This window comes from Lissotriton vulgaris, chromosome 7 (genome assembly GCF_964263255.1).
Source record: "Lissotriton vulgaris chromosome 7, aLisVul1.2, whole genome shotgun sequence".
NCBI classification, from domain to species: Eukaryota; Metazoa; Chordata; class Amphibia; order Caudata; family Salamandridae; genus Lissotriton; species Lissotriton vulgaris.
The window spans coordinates 1,269,239,386-1,269,257,928 of record NC_141695.1 but is presented as its reverse complement, the minus strand read 5'-3'; the positions used below and the strand labels follow the sequence as shown (position 1 = coordinate 1,269,257,928).

The following is an 18,543-nucleotide window of genomic DNA, read 5'->3' as shown; positions in this document are numbered from 1 at the left end:
GGGACCACCTCTATCGCACCCTTTCTTAACAGAGTCAGCACTTTCTCCTGCAGAAGCAACAGATGTTCCTCCGTGCAATAACCTTGGCAAGGAGGGTAATTGGGAGGGAATTCCCGAAAGGGAAGAGCATACCCATTTTCTACAAGATTGAGAACCCAAAGATCTGATGTAACCGATTCCCAATCCTGTAGAAAATGGGTAAGCCGACCCCCACCGGACCCACATGATCCTGAATGGCGGATCTAGGACTGCTTTTCTGAGGCTGGAGGGTTAGAGGAAGTGGAGGAAGAAGAGACTTGACGCCCACGAGGACGTGCTCTTTGCTTTCCCCTGTACGACCTGTACATGGAATTTTGCTGCTGCTGCTGCTGTTGCTGCTGCTGTTGCTGACCTTGTCGGTAATTTCGAAAGGAAGAGCGACCAAAACCCGTGAATCTCCTGTTGGACGAAGAGCCTCTGACCTGGAGACATAGAGATTTAGCAGTCGCCCTACTGTCTTTAAATCTCTCCAGGGCCGTATCTGCTTTCTTCCCAAAGAGACCAGATCCATCGAAAGGAAGATCCAGCAAAGTCGCCTGAACATCCGCTGAAAAGTCTGAAGATTTCAGCCAAGCTGATCTCCTACTGGCGACAGCAGTGCCCATGATACGTGCCACAGAGTGCGCAGTGTCCAGACCACTCTGTATCACTTGGCGAGCCGTTGCCTGTGCATCCGAAATTACCTCCTCAAAATCCTTCCTGATGGCATCAGGAATCTTAGCAGCTAGAACATGCAAAGAATCCATAAGAGCATGCACATACCTCCCCATAAGACAAGTGGCATTAGTCGACTTCAATGCCATGCTCGCAGAGGAGAAGGTCTTTTTAGCAACCTGATCCTGCTTCTTTGCCTCTTTTTCACAGGGCACCTGGGGAAAGGCACTCACATTCTTTTTGGAGCAGGCTGCTTGAATGACTAGACCCTCTGGTGATGGATGAGACGTCAAAAAAACAGGGTCTTCAGGAGCAACCCTGTAACTTCTAGCCGCACTCTTAGATACCGCAGGAGCTGACAGTGGTTTCTTCCACACCTCCAAAATGGGCTCTGTTAAAGCGTCATTAAACAGAAGCAACGGTTCTACCACAGAATTTGGAGAATGCAAGACCTCAGTGAGAAGGTTGGACTTAAACTCCACCGTAGGCAAAGTCAATTGCAAAAGTTCGCAGCCTTCCTCATCACCATATGATAAGGCTGGACATCCTTAGAAGGTGTATCAGAGCCTGAAGGCAACTCCCACTCCGGAGAGAAATCCAGGCTACCAGCGTCAGCCAGATCCTCATAACAGTCCTCATCCAGTTCACCTTCCTCCAAATCTGGATGAGTCTCCATATACCTTCTTTCTTCAAAAAGGCGTTGGGCCTCCCTTCTGGACCTCTCCTTCACACGCTTTGCAGCCGGATCCAGCAACGGCTCCGACTGAGTCGGGAACGACGTCGGCAACGAATCCGAAGGCCCAGTGGGATGCTCTCGAGGCCCATCTGGAGCAGGCGACGCCGGAACCGGCGTCGACGACTTCGGCAGAGCCGGAACCTGCCAATGCGGCGTCGGAGCCGGCATATAGGGCCTGAATCCTGCAGGAGGATAGGAGTGAGGGACTCCTAGATTGAAAGCCAGAGGACCCATGGGACCCGAAGGTGTGCCAGAGGGGTACCACGCCCTTGAAAAGACGCCATACATAGCTTTCAGAAACGCCGATGGGTCCTGGCCCGGGGCTGGAAAGGGTGGCTGAAAACCCCCAGGCTGGTCTTGAGGAGGGATTGGATTCGGCTCTTCGGCAGGCGCAGAATCCACATCCACCTGAACCTCATCTTCATCTCGGGCCGGGGACCGCGCCGGAGACGGATTCGAAGCCGGAGTCGGGGACTGCACCCGCGACTCCGAAGGCGAGGCCTCACCTTCTGGTTCCGAGACTTCCAGCGTAACCACCTTAGAACACACCTTCTTCGGTGACCTCGACCTCGAGCCCGACTCCTTACCGGAACGACGTCGGGACTCATGCCTCCTCTTTTTATGTTTCCTCTTTGACTTCGATGCATGGTCTGAAGCGGACCTCGAAGACGACCCCTCTCGAGATCCGGATCTTGACTTTGACCTCGACCTTTGAGAACGAGACCTCAAAGATTTTCCTTTTCCAACTTTCAGCTTCGCTACCAGGAGCTTGGTCTCTCTTTCCCTCAGGGCCTTCGGGTTCATCTTCCGACAAGACGAACATCCATCCACATCGTGATCAGAGCTCAAACACCAGATACAGTCCTCGTGCGGGTCAGTAATGGACATCATCTTCCCGCACTCCCTGCAGGGCTTGAAGCCGGTCTTCTTTGTCGACATCGCCGAAGATACAAGAAACAAAGAAGCAGAAAGTGATAACAAAAAGGCAACAAAGTTCCAGTCGGCTACTGTGATTCCCGAAACCGTTAGCGTCGACGACGCGGAAAAAAGGGAACTGATGTCATCACGCCCGCGTGGGCCTATTATAGGCGTCTGTGACGTCAGCGGAGTCGCGTGCGATGCCGTGTCTCTATGACGTCCAAGACCACGTCGGCGCGAGGCTACGGAAAGAATTTCCGAATGTTGCTGACGCAAGGGGATGTTCACAAGGTGAGGAATCCACACGGAAGATGTATCTATCAGAAATTGCAGGCACTGAACAGGAATCAAGTTTGACTCAAGGATGGCTTTGCCTGGTTGACATGAAGACCCAACCGAAGGAGAAGATCGGAGGTCCAATTGAAGTTTAGCTCAGCCGCCTGATACGTAGATGCCTTGATTAGTCAATCGGATAGGAGTAGATGACATTTTTTTGTTTCCTCAGATGGGTCGCTACCACCGCCATGCATTTGGAAGAGATCCTGGGTGCTGACTTCAGACCAAATGGAAGTACACAGTATTGATAGTGGTTGTTTTCTACTGCAGATTTTAAGAATTTGTGATGTTTCTTTATGATGGGAATGTGGACGTATTCGCCTTGAAGGTCGATTGCACATAACCTTCCTTCCTCTTGGTTGTCATTCTTGATAAGGATGGTAGGAGCATTGGTACGGTTGTTGAGTAGCTGTCTGTCAGCCCTGGTACCATGAGGGGTTTGAACGCTCTGTGTTGAATAGCGGCGTGGAAAAAGTCTGAAAGATTTACGCTGTTCTTTAGGTCTTTTCAGGTCAACAGCTTTCAACGTTTCCATTTTCACCTTCATCCTGGCCATCTCCTCGCCTGCACGAGCACTGAAAAGGATGTATTGCTGTGACTCCGACTTAAGCGATGCCGGGCGCTGCCATGAGTGCCGCCGAAGTGCCACGCCGTGTCAATACACATGTGCAGCAAGAAAGTATGTGTCAGTTGCTGCGCATATTACTTGATTAGAGACTACAAGACCTTCTGTTAAAATCTCATTAAAGTCCTCTCTCTTGTCTCTAAGAAGGTAGTCTGCAAACTGTTTGAGCGATTTCCACAGTGTCCGGTCATATATGCCTAGTAAGGCTGTGGCACTAGCAGCTTTCATGGAAGTCGCTGCTGTGTTGCACACCTTCCTTCCCACTACGTTTATGTCAGGGATTGCCAGACAGGAAGAATTTCACTGACCTTAGAGATGCCAACCAGCGGAGACGATAGGTCGATGTAAGGTCCCCTTATCAGGGCCGGACTGGGAACCAAAACCGGCCCTGGCAAAGTGCTTGGCCGGCCCCCGCCCCCCCTCCGGGGGATGGGGGTGCCACCGAGCTCTTTGCCAGGGCCGAGTTTCGGCTGATTTTGTTACAGGGCCGATTTTGCAGCTATGCTGCAAAAACAGCCCTGTAATAAAATCGGCCCCCAGGGGCCCAAAACCGGCCCCCACCTGTGCGGCGCACCGGGGGATTGACCGGTGCCCGCTACGGCCAGTCCGGGCCTGCCCCTTATTCCCTTTAGAGTAATCACCCAAAGCATACAAACGACACCGCTCTGGGAGAAAACACCTTGAGGAAAGGGGGAATGGAGAAAACAATAAATAGAGCTGCTAGGCCTGTTGTCTTCTTCCACTGTGCTATGGTTGAGCGTGGAGGGTTCTTGACAGGAGCCACTTCTCCCACCTCGGAGTACTACAGTGAAACACAAGAAAGAAAGTAATGCAGAGAAGTAAAGGACACCATGCACAATGACTGCAGTGAGCATGGATACCCAGATGACTTACGCAGACACAAGCAGCACAGGAATAAACATGAACAGAAGCAGCGCCTCAGAAATCCATCAATATCCAGAGTCAAATCACAAAGATTTCAAAAGTATGAGCGAAACCAAGCCTCGGTCCATACGCACAGAAACAAAGCATAAATACCTACAAAGACTTGAGAAACAACAATATCATGGTATTATGCCAAATACTGCATTCGGCTGTCCCTGCAAGCACCCCCACAGCGTAGAGGCAAGGGGCATGACACAGTGCACTCTCACTGCTCTGTACGCTGTAGCCCACTTCCTGCCCTGAGAAGCGTCTGATGATACAAAGTATTCCTTGCGCGCCGTTAGAAGGCACAGTACATTAACCAATCCTCATGTGCTGTTTGGTAGCACAGCGCACATGAACAAATCCTTGTTCGCTGTTAAAAATCACAGCGCAACAACACACTGTCTGGCGAACACCAAAGCGGGTAGAGAGATCCTTCTCTCCCCTCCCGTCAACCGACAACAATACCTTATCATCACACTGATGGGTGAAGCACACCCTTTATCCAGAAAACAGCTGGCTTGGCTGCAACACACTCCATCAGGGACCTTCGGACACCGCACTGTAGAGCCGTTAGACACCAGGAACACGTTACTCGGCAAATGCAGCAAACAGGAAACTGGAAGTGAATTGTCAAGCCCCGACCTCAGGAAAGGGAGGGGATTATATAGCATACAGAAACGCCAGGGTCTTTCCAGGTTTTCCCTTTTGCCCGGTTTCCAAGGACTTCTGGGAATAATTGTAGTCTCTTGGTAGACTCCTGATAAACGGCCCAGCAGACGCCAATCTCTCTCCAGTCATTGCAATATAAAGAAAGGGAGAAAATGCCCTAGTGGTTGGTGTGATTAACCCCTTCATCCCTAGTTTCCACTGTATAACCAAGTGCTCCGGGGTCTCTTTATCTGGTGGAACTGTAGATGTTGGAGCCGTGGTATGTTGCTTTTTCACTGCCACCACAATAACAGAGTCCAGAGCTGGGTCCGTCTATCGGAATGTGGGTTCCTGCTCTTGAGGGCGGTATTTCTTTTGTGGCCTGGATGGAGCTGACTTAATTGAAGAGGGTGTTAGAAAAAGTTCCATAGCTGGTTCTAAGAGGCCTGGCACCAGAAGAAGCAAGGGACTTGAAGCTTGTCTCTACTGAAGAGCCTCAAATATCACTGAAGCTGATGGTGTTGGAGTGGACATTGGAATGTTTAATTTCGAAGCCACCCACACCAAAACCTCTTGAAAGGTAGACATGTCATCAACTGGTGAAATCCTCCGGGGAGGAGAGTCTGATAGCATAGCGGAATATATTTCTGTACTCAAAGAGGAAATGTCCTTGTTATGAATGGAATAAGACCTTCCACCGTGATGTCGACGATGGGAATGAGTAAAGAAGTGTCTATGGCTGCAACAGAGATGCCTTGTGTGAGACCTAGACCTTGATCTTTGTGGTGGTGGTGGAGGCGGCGGAAAAGAGGAGGTGGTGGCGGTGTCAGAAGTCTTGGTTCCACATCTGGCATATGAGGAAGAGACTGCTGAGAAAGAGTTAGTGAGGAAACGTTCTTAGATGGAGAGTGGGTTCGGAGTACTCTGAATCCATTGTGTAAATCAGCCTTCTATTTTTTTGCATCTTCTGAAGCCTTGAAGCTGACACAGTTCCTGAAGAAGATCCATCTCTCTCCCTTGACGTCTATCTACTCGTTGATGGCGACCTTCGATGTCTCCCTAAGAAAAAGAACATCGTTGCGACGTTGATCTATGACTTCTCTGAGTAGGATAGATGATAGGAAAGGTCGGTGCAGTACCTCCTCTCGACGTCATCGTCCTCAACATCGACCGGCGCCATTTTTCAGCTCTTCTTCTGCTGGGGAGTCCCCTTGAGGCTGAAAACAGAGCCTTGGTAGAAGACTGACCTTCTCCTCGCTCTGAAGTCCCACCTGAAGACTGAGCCTGCTGTTTCCGTCGTTCTTCTGCTCCTTGAAGTTGCATTTTCCCTCCGTCACACAGAGTGTGGCTAGAGAAAGCTTTACAGATGGAACATGAGTCAGAAACATGAGTAGCAGGTAGGCAAAGTATGCACACTTTCTGAGTATCCGTTTTGGCCTTCTTCCTACCACAGTCTAGATACTTACCAAAAAGAGAATACATTTTTGAGTGAAAACTGAAAATTCCTGTCAGAAAAACGTAGCGAAAGATTAAAGACATCGGATGAAGTCATTAGAAGGTAAATCTTGTTGTGAATTTTGAAGAAAAAAACACATTTTGGTAGAGCTCAAAGTTCAAGGGTCCTCATAGCAGGAGCCAGAAAAAAGCACTAAAGTAACTGCCACTGGCTGTGCATGATGGGATACTGGTGGTCTCTGGATTCTTAAAGGCACAGTTTCTATTATTAAGACATATATGGCAGCCTATGGGGCTATTCTGTCCTCTCCTTTAATCTCTATCATGAAAAAAAAAGTTTTGTGAAGGGTATACTTCTGTGTGTTTACCACCACAAAAAGTGTGCAAAATATAGTGTACTGGCTACCTTTTTTCACCTGAAGATGAGAACAGTGTAGCTTATGTATTTAGGCTTCATTATTGTCTCTCTATCTCTTAAGTGTCTATGCAAGCCTTCCCGAAGAAAGGCGAAAAATACCCACTTAAGAAGATATATCTAAAGCAGTGCTCCGGGGTCCGAGCACATCGGCTGGACTATTCAAGTGCTTATGATTTTACATGGAAATCTCATACAAGTGAATAAGGCTTTTTTCAACTACAATATATAGTTGTATTTTATTCTATCTGCTAACATTGAAAACCACACCAAGACCATCTCAACACATGATCTTAGAAGAACCTTTGATACAGTAACTATTTTCAAAAGCCTAAACCACTTTATTATCTTTTATGAGGCATTCGTTTCTTCTGACTACCCTTTTCTGTGGTCTATGTATCTTTGAGTTACATGTCAATTGAAAATCTAAATACATTTTTTTTAACCTTTTATTTACTTGTGGGTTACGATTAAGTCGTAGTACTCTCATTATGTCTTTTTTTACTCCTAGATTCACATACAATCAATCAAATCAAAAACTTTATTCGGCTGACCTGCAGCCATGAAAGTACAAAGTCGTCAGTAATACATATAAAAACCAGAGCTAACTCATTGAAATTTCTCACACGCCACCTGGTTTCAATATTCATGTACATTTTAAAAAGATGAAGAATAAAAACATACGTAAGAAGAACCTACTTAAAGCGCAACGTGCTTCTAAAACATTACTAAAGTACATAGTTATAAGCTTGTGCCCATACTGAAGGAGGACAGCAGCTTAATAAAGATGCATTGAGCGTAGAGCGTAAAACAGCCTGTAAAAACAAACTTACATAAAAGCATGTTTTATCACCTTGAAGTTGGTTTAAAAAAAACAGTGACTAAGTGCAGTACGTCAGTTTTCTAGCCTTGATTAAAGGCATTAAAAACATTTTGGAGTATTTCTGATAAAAACCACAAAAAATGAAAAATAATTCAACTGTTTAAAAGCATTAGTACATGGGCATACAAGTGAACCTAAATTATCCTGGAAACCTAAAATAAGCCAAGTAGGTATTTTATTGTGTCTGTCTGAAAAAGGAATATTAAAGAGCATTCCCATCTTCATTACCATCTTCCTCTCCCTGGTCGTAGATAATTGCCAAGAGTGTTATCATGATTCACTGACATAAGTCAAAATGGAATTTTTTAGTGTTTCGGAGCTTTGCCTTTTTTCGTAGGCATGAATTAGCAGTGATGTTCGAACTTGCCATTGTAGCACATATGTCAGTGTTAGTAAGTACCTGGGGAAGGCCCATAGCATCAAAAGATTTTTTTACAAATGCTAACCATGGAAGATCAAGGCCTTTATCACACGCAAGGCAGTTTTTAGGGCTCGCCTGCTGATGCGCTTGCGCATAGCTGGCGAAGCTTTATAGTGGCTTATCCAGAGTTTAACCACTGGCGATTCCATGCAGTGCATGTGCGCTTTTTAAGTAATTGCGCAAGCGCAAGCCCTAAAAAGCACGTGCACAATGCCACCAGCCGCCTGCCTGCCTTCCTCGCATTACCACATCAAAGGCAGCCCAGCCTCCCTCCCACAAGTTCTCAGCGTGTGCTCTGCATTTCTCCTCCCAGCGCATTTCGCATCCCCTAATTATTCACGGCCGGCCGGCCGTACTTTCAGTTCCACGGCCGCCAGGCCGTGTCTCTTTTTATGCTCTCTCATGCTTGTTTTCTACAGTATTCGGACTCTGTCTCTACTTTAATACACACTTTAGCTCCTTCTTCTTATCTCTTTTCCCCTCCCCCTCTCGCCAGCCACATTTCTTTGCTTCCCTCTCTACCCCTCCCTCCACCGGCTTTCCTTCTTTTTCTTTTCTACCATATCTCTCCATCCCATTCCCTCCCCCTGCTGCTCTCTGTCTTATCTCCTCCCTCTTCCTTTATTTCCTCTTCCTCCCCAGCACAGAAAGCTCTCATGACCCGCAGTCCCTTCCCTGGCGCCCTCTCCCTCCTGTCGCCCTGATATCTATCACCAGTCCCCGCGCTCACATCATTCTCCTGTCTCTGCCCGCCTTTTCCTCTCACGGTCTCCTCTTTCTGTCTCCTTCTTTTACGAACAGCCGTCTCCCCCCCTGCCCTCTTCCCGCAGTCTGCCTCTTCCTCCCCCGCCATGATAAACTGTTGCTTTCCATGATGTGCAGAACAGCACCGCCCGGCCCAGCCCCACTCCCAATCTCGTGTCTAGTTTCACCGATGCAAAGTGTGTCTGTACTGCTCTCACGTTAAGCTTTAACTGCGTTTCTGCACTGTGGCCCACGGCTGTGTCCCTCCTGTTTTCAGAGCACAATTTTCACAATCGCATGTCCACAGTTGGTGCTGACGGTTAATCATTTCTACCTTCGTTCTGTGCTCACCCCGACCCCTCTAGCTCTCCATTTCATCATACTCTTGTCTCTTATTTTCTTGCCCTTTGTTTCAAGCTTTTTTTAAAGTTTTGTTTTCATTCTTCTGTCCTTTTCCTGTTTTGCATTTTCTCTTCATACCTGTTTCTTCTTTTGTTGGTCCATTTTTCTTTCTTTTTTTCCTTATTTGTAATATCAATACATCTAAGTCACGTAAATACAAAACATGTTGCATTACAAATGCTATAGGTGTCACATTTGCGAAAGTTATAACTATTGGCATTGTAAATGACAAAGCTATTAATTTAGCTATTTTAAAAAATAACACATAAATAAAAAAAAATTCATTTATAAGACCAATAGCTCAAACTTTCCTAATGCGAGCCCTATTGCATTTCCAATGCTTGTTTATTATATCTCTTGTTAATGATGCCTCCTCATTTTTCCAAATTGAAAGCCATATCAACTGGGGAAGGGGCTCAGTTTTGAACACGGGCAGCTATATAACTTAACACCAGCTCATTATGGCAGATGAAGTGTCAAGTAGAAAGTGGGATGGATAGAAGCTTTCGACAAAAGTGATTTTACTCTATTTGAATTGCAGAGGAGTCCCAGATGCCCTAGATTCCCGCCTCATAGGTAGCAACCAGAACACATTGCATGAAATAAATTTGCAACATGGGAGCCCCATGGGAGCAGGTGGATGTTCGGCAAGCAGTACTCTGCTCAAATATGTTCGGTGTCCATGAGCCAGAGGAACTAAAGACCAACCCAGGTAAGAGAACGTGTTAATGTTGTAAAGGCAGTTTGTTCCTACCAAAATACTTGTTAATGGAATACGCTTTGAGCCACATGCCATGACGTAGGATTTAGAAAAATTGGTCAGCGGTACAAGGGTGCCAATGAATTCCAAGAATAACTGAATAGACTCAAAACTCTGGGTTCACATACTAATAGCAAATGTCCACAATCTGAAATGTTTCATGAAAACTAAATAACACAACTGTGGAAATAACTAAACTCAATTCTTAGACTATTGTGAATGTGGAACATTTACATTATGTAAGAATATAACTTTTCCTACATAGTCTTTCATACTATGGTTGTCTTTCACAGTTGTCATTAACCATCCTCGTGAGCTGTGATATGTTTCATTTCTTCCTTCCTTCTAGGTCAGTATTGTAATATGATCTTGAATATGTCTATGATGGTCAAGAAGAGGGTGAACATATGATAAATATATAGAAGACATTTTGAGTCGGAAGTCCTCTATATATGGCATAGACTTTCCCCAATTGCTCCACTTCTGGTCTTGGTCCACCTCTTGAACTAGCATCAACAACCAGAGCAATGTATCAGGTACAGAGAACAGCAAGGTATGAGGTTGATATCAGCACCCCAACTTTAAGGATGCATAAAACCTGCAAACAGTGTAATACATAGGTGAATTATTGTAAATGAGGAAAAGACTTTAACTCACAACAGTCCTTTCTCTTGTTTTTCCTGTATGGTCCATGTCATTCCTAACTGTGTTCCACGGGGTATGAAAGCTCCAAATGTGTTTCCATGCCCTTCTCCTATCACTTGCCAAAAGACAAAACCCATTGCTAGAACCATATTGGTTGGAAACTTACCGCCTCGCTCTCGCTCATGGGCAGTGAGCTTGTTCTCAATTAGTGGTTTTACGTTGTTCATGCAGCGTTTTGTTGCAAGTCTACTCTGTTACAGTCACCATTCTGATTTTCTATTTTGCTCTTTCCTCTCTGCCCTGCTAAGCCTGTGCCTTCCATATCGTGTTTTAATCTCCAGCGTATTCCACTCCTCCATTCTCCTCTCCTCCTGCCTTACCTGGTCTAATCCGATTCCATCTACTTTACCAATGTTCCACACTCCTTCTTTCCTCTATTTTTATTTATGTTTTATATTATATTTTATTTCGTGTTTATTTAAGGCGCACTGGTAAGAGCGGTGCAGTCAGACTAATTTTGCTCATCCCCTGAGGCGGAAAGCCGGGGGCGCTATTCTCTCTCCTCTACTTGCGCTTGCACTCTGTTGGTTCTACTGTTTTTAAAAAATTGTATATATCTTAATTGGTACGATTTTAAGTACCACATCGGTGCATTTACTAAAGGCGAGACTTACATCGCCGGAGGGTTCCTGCACGCCTCTCCCCACCGGTCCAGCCGATCTTGACGCTGACGCCGGCACGGAGAGGGACAGACGCCATCTTGGGACAGGCAGGGTAGCGGTCCAGTTCTGGCCGCCTCCCCACCCTCCCTATGTATATAAATAACTGGTCTTCCCGTCCGCGCAGCGGGCGGGCGCAGCGGGCGCGCCGATGGCGCGCCGAAGGCGCGCCTAAGGCAAGCCCGTCTGCGCCCGTCCGCGCCTGGCCCGCGCCTAGTGCCGGTCCCCCTGCCCGTCTTTCAGGGGCTCCTAGCGTTACTTGGTCTAAAACAGCATTATTACAACTGCGCCCGAGGGTGTGTACTCTGACCCCTCCATGCTGCCCGAGTCAATTAGAGGATTCCTCGTTTGAATGTCCGCTATGTACATTTAGATTGCTACCAGCTAGAAAACATGTTTCTCAGCATGGTAATATAAATAAGCGGCATTTACGAGCGTCTCCGCTTAAAATTGCGTTACTTAATTGCCGCTCACTGCCACGCCATGCTGGGGAGATTTGGTCATCCCTTACTTCAGATGCTTGGGATGTACTGTTTCTCACTGAGACCTGGCTGAAGGATTCCTCGAATCTTGATATTCTTTTGGCCACGCCTCCGGGCTACCTCTTCAAAGGTTGTCATCGTGTAGGTGGCCAAATGGGTGGGGGCATTGCTATTATAGCCAAGGCCCATTTCAAGGTGACTACCACTAAACTTGGAAATATTGGAAAAATTGAAGCCTTGCACTTCACCCTGGCAGATTCCGCGGCTGTCATTTTAGCCGGGATTTTGGTATATAATCCACCTACTGCCTCGTCTGGTTCTCTTTCTTCGCTGGTGCATTTGATTGCAGATCTGTCCCTTAAACACTCAAATTTTATTGTGCTTGGGGATTTTAATTTACATGTGGATGATCCACTATGTTCCCCGGCCACCCAATTCTTGGACACTTTGAAGGGCCTAAATTTATCTCAACTAGTTCAGGGCCCCACGCATAAAGCCGGCCATACTTTGGATCTTATTTTTTCAAGGCACCTGGACATTATGCTTCACCCTCCCCTTCCGCTTATCTGGTCGGACCATTATCTCTTGCCCTTTGATCTTACCCTTACCTTGGCGCCTTCACCTATTGCACTCAATAAGGAGTATGGGAGAAAATGGCACAAAGTTACCTGTGCCACTCTAGGTCCTCTTTTGCTCTACGGCGATGAACCCTCGTCCTGTAACACTGTTGATGAAAGGGTGTCTAAGCTTAATGCTACCTTGCTGAGCGCCATAGATGCTATTGCACCCCTTCAATCTATCATGTCTGCTAGATCTCGTCCTTCCTCTCCCTGGTTCTCATCGACTCTCAGGGAGGAGAAGAGCCGTTGTAAAAAACTTGAGCGTCTATGGCGTAAAAACTACGATCCAGAGGCTAAATCCATTTACAAAGCCGCTCTGAGAAAATTTCTCTCCTTAAAGCGGTCGACTATGAGAGACTTTTTCTCACTTCAAATTGAGAAGTCTAAGAACTCCTCTAAATCCCTTTTTAAAATTGTAAAGGATTTCTCACATCCTGCTGCCTTATCCTCCCAGATCCCGGCTAGTCAGGCACTATGTAATGGTCTCTCGGAATACTTTCAGGAGAAGATCGTGACCATCAGGTCTTCCTTCCCCGTAGTAGGAATTTCATCATCCCCTAGTGAGACTGACGGGGTAAATCCTCTCCTTGAATCTTTCAAGGAGATGACTATTGAGTCGGCTCAGAGATTAATTACCCAATGCAAATCTGGTTCCCCCCTTGACCTGATCCCGGCCACAATGATGGGCATTTTTGCCCCTATATTGATTGAGCCTTTCCTTGATATCTGGAATTGCTCTCTTGGTTCGGGCCAGTTCCCCTCTATTTGGAAGGAGGCCATGCTGGTTCCGATCCTTAAAAAGGCGAATTCAGACCCTGGCCTTTTTTCTAACTATCGGCCCATTTCCCTCCTCCCTCAGTCGGCTAAGATCCTGGAGAAAGCAGTTCAACTGCAGCTGGCTGAATTTCTGGAGACTAATTTGCTCCTCCATGATTCCCAGTCGGGTTTTAGAGCAGGCTTCAGTACGGAGACGGCTCTGCTTGAAGTCTCCGAAACTGTCAGACAGTGTGTGGATAGGGGCGAGGAGGCCATGTTGGTCCTCCTCGACCTTTCCGCCGCCTTTGATACGGTTTCTCATACGATCTTACTAGATCGCCTAAGCCAGTTGGGCTTGGGAGGTACTGTGTTGGCATGGATCAGCTCCTTTTTGAAGGATCGTTCTCAGAGGGTCTTTTTGAGACCTTTTACATCTGCTGGGAAACCCCTTCTCTGTGGTGTCCCCCAGGGCTCGGCTTTGAGCCCTTTGTTATTTAATGTGTATCTTGCCCCCCTGGCCAAGGTGGTAGAATCTTGGGGAGTCAGAGTGATCTCCTACGCTGATGATACTCAGCTGGTGTTTTCTTTTAGGGATCACTCTGACACCTCGTTTGCCAACTTTCGTCAGTGTCTTAATAACATTTGCAACTGGATGACCACTAACCACCTCAGGCTTAATACGGATAAAACAGAGGTAATGTTTTTTAATCAGAAAACGTCCATTCCCTCTAGCCTATGGTGGCCAACGGTCCTTGATCCCCCCCCGATTCCAGCCACTACAGTTCGCAATCTGGGTTTCCAGTTCGACAATACCCTCTCTTGTGCTCCTCACATTAACAAAACTACATCTGCTTGTTTTGCAAAACTGAGTATGATTAAAAAAATTCTGCCTTTCCTCCCTTTGAATGCTCGCAGAACTGTGGTTCAATCTCTGATTACGTCCCACTTAGACTATGCCAACAGTCTCTACGTAGGTGCTCCCCTGTATCAGATTGAACGCCTACAAATCGTGCAGAATGCCGTGGCCAGATTGATTGGTAACATTCCTTACCGTCAATCCGTAGCACTCTATCGTAAACAACTGCACTGGCTCCCTATCATTAAACGTATCCACTTCAAGATACTGATACTTGCTTTCCGAGCCCTGAACAACCTCGGCCCAGGCTATCTGAAAAAAAGGCTTGCTCTTTCACATTCTGTGAGATCCTTACGCTCTAACAGTCTGCGTCTTCTGGTCGTTCCGCGCTTCCGCCTATCTAGAGTAGGGGGCAGAGGTTTTGGAGTGGCTGCAGCCAGACTGTGGAACAATCTCCCTTTGGAGCTAAGATTTGTCCCCACGGAACCCATCTTTCGCCGCAAACTAAAGACTTGGTTGTTCTCCTCTTAATTTTCTGCTCTCCTTCTTGTCTCTGGGCTCATTGGTTGTTAGCGCCGGGACACCCCTTCGGGGGTAGCCGTGCGCTCTATAAATTCCAAAAATATAAATAAATAAATATAAATATTCTATTCTACACCATAACAACGAGAGGTGTTGGTTGTATAACTTTATATTCACCGAATACTGGATATCCGAATAGTGCCCCATCTTTCCCTGCACGGTAATGGCCTAGTGTTTTCTGAATCGCAACTCTGACCCAAAGTTTCACACAAAGCCCTTATATTTGTTCCCTGAGTATCTCAACATGCAGTTATTTCCCCTATATATGAGCCACACTACAAGTTTAAGCAAAAGCAGGCCTTGAAACCTCAGTTCTGCCACAAGGTCTAACCCCTTTTGATGTATGATTTGTGCTGCCTTGATTGTACTTTGTATATGTGCTGTAGCATGTGAAGACATCTCGTAATTGCTCTATTGGAAAAGAAACTCAATAAAAACAGTTTGAAAAAAATGCAGTAGGAATGAGCCAATAATGGTGTGTTAGCTGCAAACAGTCAATGTTCTAAGGGTCTTCCTTACTATGAAACTACTTGTTGCTAGCCCTATCTATATTTGAATCCTCAATTTGCCTCAATTGTGCATCTGCAAAGGGGAATGGAAACTTTTGCCCATTATATATTTTAGGGCCATTATATCAGACATTGTAAACATAGTAATTCCCTCTAGAATTGCTGCAGCTAGAGTTCAAAGGAAAACCATTATGATTTAATGAACACATTTTGAGCTACAGATTTATCTGTATGACCAGCTGTTCTTAGGCACTGTTTTCCTCATATGCTGATTGTATATTATTGCAACACAATCACTTACAATAATGATACTTGCTTTCATATCTATTCTATATGACTTTGCATATAACACACATTTAGATTTTGTATTTGTTCTACGGATTTAACCTGTCATATATATCAAATAAAATCAGAAATTAATCCCATCAATTGCCTGGTCATTGTTTGGAAAATAAAAAATGGTAAAAATTAAAAAACAGATAAAAACTGCATTTTCATGTAATGCAGAAAAATGAGTTTTTAAACATAAGATGTAATCCACTTGCATCAAATAATTAAGATCGATAATAATTAGTGGTTGATCTCATATAATTAGCTGATTGGAGTCCATTGCTTTTTTGCATTTGAACACATACAAAAATTAGCTGAACATTGCAAAAAAGACAAGGAATGGCAAGAAAATACAGCCAAATACTTACAAATAAGTGCGAAGAACCTAAATATCCGTAAAAGGCTACTCATGCGACAATATGTCACGATCTGCCCAAGTCCAACATCCTCAGGGAAAGCTAACTTGATGAGTTCAAAAGGGAATGACGAAAGGACGTCAAGGCAGAACCAGTGTCTCAGATAATGCTGGCGGATTTCAGACTTGTCCATAATGACCATTCCATGGGACAAAAAGCCAATATAAAACCGTGAGCAGATGTTCAAAACACAAATAGTATCCAGGAAGTATTGGATTGCCCACAATGACTGAATGGATGTGTCCAAACAAACCTGGAACATAGAATTCATGAAGACATCAAGTAACACTAAAAAGAATGAAATTCCATGTACTTTTACTGTCTTTAAATCCAACATAAGCACACAATAAGAATAAAATAAAATGCAAGTTGATTATAACATATATTAATTCTTATGCGTGTAACACACACACAGAAAATACAAGCCAACAAAAGATATTTTTTTTCTATATTCATATAAGATAAATGTCAATCCAATATAATAAAAAAAACATTAAAAAGTAAAGGTTAATACCTAGTGAACTTCTCTATGCTCAGTCCTTGAGCACCTTCAATCATACATACCGATGTCCAGCCATTGGAAAAGGTATGCACACCTTAAGCTCAAATAAGCCTGCTAATACGTGACTCCATACACTGCTGGGGTTAGCTGCACCTTTATTCAATCAGGGGGTCCTTTAAAGGATGGCAAATGAGGGGCCTCTGCCAAAAAATATAAGATGCATCGCATAGTAAGCGTAAGCTTGCTCTGCTTTATTTAGAGATGAAAGTGTTTTCACCTCTGGTACCCCCCAGACCCCACAGTGGAGGGGAAGGAGGCCCTGCTAGGGGTCCCCAAAGACACTTTCCGACAGCCTTTCAATATCAGAAAGGGCGACATGAAAAGGCTGTCGGAAAGTGCCATCATAATCCCAACGGAGGAGCCGAGCCTGGCTCTACCGTCATTAGTGGATTATGGTAGATTGCGATGCTCTGACGGACTCCTTGTGCCAGTCGGAAGCGCATCAGAATCCCCTTGCAGGTTTCACTACACCTCAGCCGCGGCTGGAAGTGGGAGTATCGGCCGGGTGGTGACGTGGGGAGAGGGAGGGGCAGGGTGGGGGGTAGTAATGTATGGATTATGTACTTTAACAGGTAAGTAAACATATAAATAAATAAAATGAATTTTGTTGCGCGCACTGCATCACATTTGGTGATGCAGTGCACGCAAGGTAATTCATTTTATTTATTTATATGTTTACTTACTGGTTAAAGTCCGTAATCCATACATTAATACCCCCCAACCTGCCCCTCCCCCTACCCACGTCACCGCCCGGCCGGTACTCCCACTACCGGCCGCGGCTGCTACACCTGCGGTCATCCTAATACAGAAGTAAGACTGAAACCTACGATAAGCCTCAGACAGCTGGTGGGAGACTTTCTGCCCAACATCGTAATCGGCTCTCCATGTCTTGAAGATAGCTGATGGGATAAAGGCTGAGACACATAGCGTGGAAGGCAGAAACTAGAGAAGATGCTCCAGTAAGGATAAGTTAGTTTCCTGCAACTGGCGTTTCTTAAAGAGAATTTTCACTTTAAAAAAAATATATACAATTCTTCTCCGTAAAACACAACTGTGGTAGCCTACCTGCTGATTATATAGGACAGATTTTGTTTATTATTTCTTTCAATGAAAAGCTAATTTTAATTTAAAAGAATCAATACTGGAAAAGCCTGTGCCCAGAAGCATCTTTCAAGAATCTTTAGTGAGGAAAATTAAAATATATCATTTCATCTTATAGGAAATGTACACAAACACTGTTCCTTTAAGGTAGTCAACACTACCAGTATCCTTTGGTAGTGACTTTGGTTCATTTTTAATGGAGCCTACAGATCATGTGTAGTAAATAATCTTTTCTGATCTTCCCACTAGGGAAAAGAGATCGCTGCCTATCTCTTCCATATAAATGACCTTGAAGGAGAACTAGGATTATAGAGAAGTAGCTTAGCCTTCTCTTTCACCGATAGTCATCAGCTCTGTCTACATAGCAAATCAATCTCTTGAAAAGGTGGTGGGAAGAAACCCGAAATAGCAGGTGGTACCAAAAGACTTTTTGTAAAGAGGCTTGACTTCCCTTTGTGTCAGCTCTGAACCAATCCAACAATGTCTTGGATGACTAGAACTCCAGGTGGCTGTCTTGCAGATTTCTGCATTTGAAATGAAATGTGGTAGTTCCTGGCTTTACTATCCCAGTATAAGCCTTTAGTATACTGGGGGGATTAATTAGTTCTGTAGTAACGTGGAATAATAAACAAGTCAATACACCTGAAATTGATTGTTTCAAAGTGGTTAAAGTAGTTAAACCAGCCCAAATGCGCCAACTGTTGACAAATAACTGTTGACATTTTAGAGTTCTTTTTTTTAACCACTTTTATTGACAAACAAGATGGACCACATTACAGCAAAGGTACTGTAAACACTAATGCAGTCAGAGTTACATGCAATTACGACTACCACTGGACCACGTGGAAAATAGAACACATCTTGTGCATAGATAGCTAGGCATGTGTCCAGGGTGCATGGTTCATTGTATTTTTCCCTAATGGGTAAAGTAGCCAAAACTCACAACCTGTAGCCAAAGGATAGTCCCACACCTCACACCCCTGTAAACTTTATTTTTCT

The 18,543-nt window shown here is 45.1% G+C and overlaps 1 protein-coding gene across 1 annotated transcript in view; it reads right to left on the bottom strand.

The window, feature by feature from the left end:
- LOC147703391 (uncharacterized) overlaps window positions 1-18,543 on the bottom strand; it is a 9,287,842-nt gene that overhangs the window by 8,723,982 nt on the left and 545,317 nt on the right. The window contains exon 2 of the mRNA XM_086931832.1: window positions 15,834-16,134. Within this exon, the coding sequence (XP_086787958.1) occupies window positions 15,834-16,134 (301 nt within the window). The remainder of the gene's footprint in view (window positions 1-15,833; window positions 16,135-18,543) is intronic.